Source organism: Oreochromis niloticus, linkage group LG6 (genome assembly GCF_001858045.2).
Source record: "Oreochromis niloticus isolate F11D_XX linkage group LG6, O_niloticus_UMD_NMBU, whole genome shotgun sequence".
Taxonomy (NCBI): domain Eukaryota; kingdom Metazoa; phylum Chordata; class Actinopteri; order Cichliformes; family Cichlidae; genus Oreochromis; species Oreochromis niloticus.
In genome coordinates, this window is record NC_031971.2 from 37,956,607 (window position 1) to 37,963,135 (window position 6,529).

General features: G+C 42.6%; 1 protein-coding gene across 6 annotated transcripts in view; it reads left to right on the forward strand.

Moving 5' to 3' along the window:
- rptor (regulatory associated protein of MTOR, complex 1) overlaps window positions 1–5,287 on the forward strand; it is a 188,051-nt gene extending 182,764 nt beyond the window's left edge. For all 6 annotated transcript variants that reach the window (XM_025908055.1, XM_005470097.4, XM_003447979.5 and 3 more), the window contains 4 exons: window positions 1,152–1,238; window positions 1,319–1,435; window positions 1,551–1,680; window positions 3,086–5,287. In XM_025908055.1, the coding sequence (XP_025763840.1) occupies window positions 1,152–1,238; window positions 1,319–1,435; window positions 1,551–1,680; window positions 3,086–3,154 (403 nt within the window). In that variant the 3' untranslated portion in view covers window positions 3,155–5,287. The remainder of the gene's footprint in view (window positions 1–1,151; window positions 1,239–1,318; window positions 1,436–1,550; window positions 1,681–3,085) is intronic.
- Window positions 5,288–6,529: the final 1,242 nt, after the last annotated feature.

The window sequence follows — 6,529 nt, forward strand, 5'->3', positions numbered from 1 at the left end:
TCACTGAAGAACACACATGGCAGTTTCTGTGGGCATTTACTCCTACTCCAGACTCGTGCATTATTCACTTCTCTAATCTATATTTATTGTATATAGTGTGCTGTAAATCTCCCTTTGGGGTTGCCTCATCCTTTAATGGACCCTGTGCCCCCAGCTTGGTTAAACATTATTTTAATTTCAGCCCCAGGGGGAAAACAAGGCAGTTAAAACATGAAGTGGCCCATAAATCTTTAAATGAAGCTAATTTAATAGTTGCCCCTCAGGCTGGGAGTTACATCTTTCAGCAACTGTTGCCTCCCCATGTTGATCAGTCCAGAGCTGATAGTTGAGACTCTGTCTTAGGAAACAGGGTTTTGTATAGAGAAGCTTCTTTTTTCAGTGCTTGGAGAAAAGAGTCCTTAAAATTCGGCATTAGACCGATCAGGTGCTCGTTCTGGCACATCTGTGCTCCGACTGTAAAGTGTTTCTTTACTTATTCGGTAATTCAAGCGCCGCTCAGCTCCAAGAAGATGGTCGTACAAAATGAAATCAGTAAGACTTTTTTTCCCCATCGTGATGCCATTCTGCCACCCAGTGGTGTGTCATCCTCATTACATGTAGAGAGGCAGCATTTAGCTTCAGTTTTTGTTTTTTTGAATACCACACTGGTTAGCCAAGAAGAAAGTCACCACGCTGTTTTAACTAAGCGGTCAGCTGAGAGCCTTCCACTGAATGTGCACCAAGCTTTACTGTACAGCCAGGTCACTTAGTCACATTACTTGATTTGCTTCTAATTAAGGAAGAAAAGAAATTTAAACGACTGTAACGACGTTTAAAGTGTCGCTGGATGAGGGTTCAAGAAAAGCTCCTTCATGTGAAAGACACGTGTTTTTATTCTCGCTTCTGCTGCAATCATTTAATTCTTCAGGGCTTTTTCACACCCAGTTGGCCCAAAGCAGTGAGTCAGTGAATCAAAACACAGTGAGTAGCAGATATTTTTGGCCTCAATGCACCTATGGATGATCAGACACTAGAGGCTCTCCTGTTGGTGGTGAAAATACCACTAAATGTACCAAAAGACATATTTTTAAATGGTTTGTTTTGACTTGATGTCACTTGGTTTAACTCTCTCATTGTAGCGTAGTGAACTGACGCTTGTTGTGTTTCTGCAGTCGTGTGATGACCTACAGGGAGCACGGAGCCTGGGTGGTTAAAGCTCATCTACAGAAGGAGACAGACGGGCACATCATCAGCGTCAGGTATCCTCTTTCACCTGCTCAGACTCACAGACAGTAACTTGAATGTTTTCTTGCCTGTACTGACTCTGATATCCCGTCAGTGTTAACGGAGACGTGCGCTTCTTTGAGCCACGGATGCCGGAGTCCATCAATGTGCTACAGACGGTGAAAGGCTTAACGGCTTTAGACATCCACCCACAGGCCAACCTGTTCGCCTGGTGAGTTGGTTTGCTTAGACATTGGGTCAAACCCCGAGAATCAGATGCTTTTTCCTCAAGTAAATACCTGAATGCACGTGTGTGACTCTTCTGTGTTTCGCTGTCGACCTTGCAGTGGATCGATGAACCAGTTCATAGCGGTCTACAATGCAAACGGCGACGTGATCAGCAACATTAAGTACTATGACGGTTTCATGGGACAAAGGATTGGTGCCATCAGCTGTTTAGCCTTCCATCCTCACTGGGTAAAACTAGAGCTAGACTGTGTATTCTGCTGCTTCTTTGTTGTTGTGTTAAGCTAACACCTGTACCTGACAGATAAGTGTTGTTAAAAAAAATCTAATATTTTTCCTTCAGAATTTAGTGAAATTTAAAAAAACAATGCATCCTAAAGTGGAAATGTTCGAGTGAGCTTTCCTTTAGAGGTATTTAGCCACAGCATTTAATCTGCAATTCAGTCTTCTTTTTAAAACTGCACTCATCAATTTTATATCAAACAATTATGCAAATTGTGCAAGATGTTCCTTGTCAGATTGAACCCAAAGAGAAATATCACTTGTTTAGCTCATTTCTTTGGTTTTCTTATTCAGAGCTCATTTAATTTGCCTCCAGTCACAGTTGTTACCTGCTTTAGTGACAAACCTCCACCACCAGCTCCACATCAGAGCACTCAGGCAGAGTTAGCTGGTGTACACAGAGTCAGGTATTCTTCTCTGGAGCGGCGGTTGATCAGAACAACGGGAGGTGAATACTGGGCTCGCAGTTAGTCAGAAACATGACGACGAATGAATGCTAATGTCCGAAACTGGACAACACTGACTATCTGGGTTGGTTACCAAAGAAGTTACCAAGTAAAAATGTAAGTTAAAAAGTTACGAAGTTGTTACCAAGCAACATGTATAATTAATGAGTTCGGTCACTTTCACTTCAGGTATTACTTCATTTGGAAAGTCAAGAGTTTGTTTTTGGTCGCTCTAAGAACAAGTACAAATGTCTGGGACACGCTCAGCTGTGAAAGCGACCACTTCACTGAGTTGTATAAAAATTCACCAGATGTCATGCAGCGACGAATTAGAGACTAAAACTGTCTTTGTAACAACTGCTAACGTGTTACTTGGGGCATGGCTGTAGCTCGGGAAGGTTGGTGGTAGAGACGGCCTCTTGTGGCCATCTCTGGAACTGCAGGTTTGACTGTTTGTGCAACAAGTTAGCTAGCAGGTCATTTTTTTTCTTTCCACTTCTCAAAAGTGGTTACATGTGTAGTATATCAGACCAAAACCACAAACATCTGGCTGTTTATCAGTAAAATAATCGAAGTATGCCATCACACTGCTGTTGCATCGGGTAGTCATTTCTAGATGTACCACTTCGCACGCAAGTATTTTTCTAACCGTATGTTTAAAGTTTGATATGAAACTCTTAATTTTTCCTGGAATTTCGTGGAGAAATCCTCATCAGCTTGTCTGCACAGAAGGAAACCTTCTGTGCTGTTAGCGGGTTTTTGAGTGTTATTAGATTACCCTGATTAGATTAAAGGAAAGTGCAGTATAAATGGGGTGCTCTCAACACAACTTAGATGTTCCTGTCTGTTCTCACACACAGTCTTTAAGTAAGTAACCTCCCCTGTCTTTTCTCTCCGTCTCCCTGCAGCCTCACTTGGCGGTAGGCAGCAACGACTACTACATGTCCATCTACTCGGCAGAGAAGAGACTCAGATAACACACCAGCATCCATCACCTCTCCTCCCCATCAACACACATGAATTGTGACCCTGAGCCTCAAGCACCGGGATGTAAATGACGTTCTTTTTTGTTTTTCGTGTACATATGCAATTACCACCCTGAATGTTCTAGTGATGGCTGCTGACGAAAACTCATGCTACAGACGACTCTCTATATATATATTATATTATCATTGTTTATTCATATTCTTATTATGAAGCTAATGATTGTAGACTTGGCTGTGCTGAGTGTGTATATTTAAATAGCATATACAGAAGAAGAGAGGTTCTATTTTAAAAAAGAAAAAAAGTGGTACCTGTCGATCACCGGGGGCCTCTCCTCGCCACACAGCGAGCATCACTACCTGAACAAACTCTGACCCAATCCTGATGTGGCGAGAGAGGACAGCACACACACACTGTTAAAACACATGGTGCAGGAAACATGAACTCGCCACGCCACCGAACCCCGGTGCGTGTGCGTAAACTGGCCGAGGATGCAGAGTTTCGTGACTTCGCAGCACCTGCCGCCAAGACGTTTGGAAGGACGGACCCCGGAAAGGTGGATTGTGATTACTGTTCCCTGAAAACGTCAAGCCGGCAGACGTGATGAGTTTGTTTTTATGAGTGTTAGAAGGAATTATAGCACAGATGTGCCCTGCCCACAGCGGGCTCTCATAGCCTTGGACTTGCCCAAAAAGACACCTGCTCCCATTCTGCAGTTCTCCTCCTCGCTTCTTTCGCCCCAGCGTGCCAAACAAAATCATTATTTCCATGCAGTCCCCTTCGCTGTGGCTCAGAGGGGTGTGCTTTTTGTTTTGTTCGTTTTAGCCAAACCTGCTTTGTTACTAGGATGACGCATGCCCTTGTATCTAGCACAGTGAGAGGAGAGCTAGCCAAGTACCTGGTCCTACCTGGAGACCGCGGCAGCTACCTACCTGCCTCTGCAAAGCAATAAGACTGCTCATGATCGATCCAGCCTCAAGCTCTTCCTGTTTCCCACAGAAAAACGCACTTCCATTTGGAGGGGGTGTTAAGCCGCCACAGTACAGCAATACAAACGCACACATTTCCATTCACGACAGCGAGTTTCCTTTAGACTTCATCGTATGGCTGTGCGTAACCCACCTGCTGTCACAGTGACAGGAAAGATGGCGGTTTTATTGGTTTACCTGAGGGTGAAACAAGCCCTCAAAAAACTGCTTTCATTTTTATGGCTTCTGGAAAATACAAATAGAAGTAAAGCTTCTTGTTAATTTAGACCAATCAGGCGCAGCTTTGTCTTCTTTCAGATCCTTTTTGTTTCTTTTTGATGAACCCCTGCTGCAGGGTTTCATTTGAGCTTTTATTTTGCTTTTATTGCAGACTTCTTTGGATTGATTATGTGTAACGGAGCGAAAGTGCGCCGCATGCTTGGAGAGCGCCGACTCACCTGTTGTTGCTCACTGCATCAGGTTTTAGTCAGCCCCCTAGATTTCGCTCAGGTATTTCATGAGCCCCCGTCAGCCCCCTCCTCCCCCTGCAGCATGAAAGGCAGGTGAGGTCAGTCACAAGCAAGAGATCATGAAAACTGACGTCAATGTGGTGCTCTTTCCTAAAGCTTTTTTTTTTGTGCATTATCACCATCGTCGTGCCTCTCCTCTGAGGCAGCTTTGCCTTTTTAATCATTCTTTTCTTCCTTTTCTTGTATTTTTCTATGTTTTTAATTCTTCTTTGTTGGCCTTGGCCTCGGGGGGTGGCATTCAAAGGCTGCTCCCCCCCTCTCTTTTCCTGCCACACCTCCCATCTGCATCGCGCCTCCCGAGCTTTTGCTTTCCCCCACAGACGGAGTGGATTTGTAGACTGAAAGTGAACTGGGAACACCAAACATACCACACAACATGCAGTCCGGTCACCACGTCGGTCTCCACCCTCACACGGTCACTGAGCTGGTCCACGCCCTCAGCTCACGCTCACATTCATCTCTGAGTTTCCTGCTTTGAGTTTTAAGATTTTAGAGCTGGACAAAAAGTCTTTAGTAGGAAAGGAAAAGTGAAACAATCAGGTTTGTGTCTGTGACTTCAGACTGCTTTGCTGACTGTGGTTCATAAAGCAGGAGATGAAATCAGTGAAATAAACCAAATACAACACTGGGTTTTGTCTGTTTCTTCAATATGTATTCAAAGAATCCTCCAGATGTTGCTGAGCTGTTTCAAGTGAAAAACACTGCAAACAGGAGAATATCCTTTATGGATGAATTTCTAAATTATAATTGTTCACAAACAAGCGTCTGTTGTCTTATTTTAATTTCTACTTTTGTGTGGATTTCTATTTATCTTGGAAAGTCAAAGAAAACTATGAGAAAAATGAACATCTGCTTTGCTTTTCTGAATTAAAGAGAGATCTTAAAACTCCACTGCTTAGTTTATTAGAATTATATTTTGTTTTAGGTTTGTTGGGAAATCCTGGCGCCTTTGCTTCTCTAGACATCACGTGGAAGCCTCAATGCACCACACATGCTTTGTCTCATATCCTGAAGCTGTATCGGTTCAGCTGTTTCAAAGAAATATGTAAGAAAACGATCTATACTACTCAAAGCCGACGAGATCTCCTAGTGGTTCAAACTGAAACCCAAATAAAACCGGGTTAGGGGAGGGGAAGGTTTAAATGAAGGTTTCATGTTAATGTAGGCTTTGTTAGTTTTCTTGGAGTTTTCATTAATTTAAACAACTTTTGTCTTAACTGAGTGCATCTCCATATGCAACACATGATCTTGTTTCAAAGTTTGTGTAAATTTTACTTCCAAAAAACCAAAAACAGATTGAATGGGATGATTTAAAATTGCATTTCTATAGAGTTGCACCAAAAACTAAAAACCTGCATACATTCTACCGGCCAGCAGGAGGCGACACCTCTGGTTTCAAAAAGAGGACCAAGTATATCGTAGATTGTATAGACCTACATAATTATATACAAATTCTATATAATTATATAACTGAGGAAATGGGACGATTGGCACGTGTTATTTTTGACCTCATTAAACATTTACCTGACGAGTTTAGTCACTCATTTAAAGTCTTACTGAACACAACATGGTGTTCGTTTTATTTTGTCATTATGGGCCAAACACCTGTTGCTCATCACATCCGTCACACTGAGATGGACGTTTAGTCATCTGTGAACTGTTGGTCTTTCGCCCTGATGAGATGCCATCAATTTTTTCTCATTTCAATACAACTTTATTTATATAGCACCAAATCACAACAACAGTTGCCTCAATATGCTTTTTATTGTTAAAAAAAATTGTAACAAAAGTACACAGAAAACACCAACAATCAGATGACCCCCTATGAGCAAGACCTTTGGCGACGGTGGCAAAGAAAAACTCCCTATCA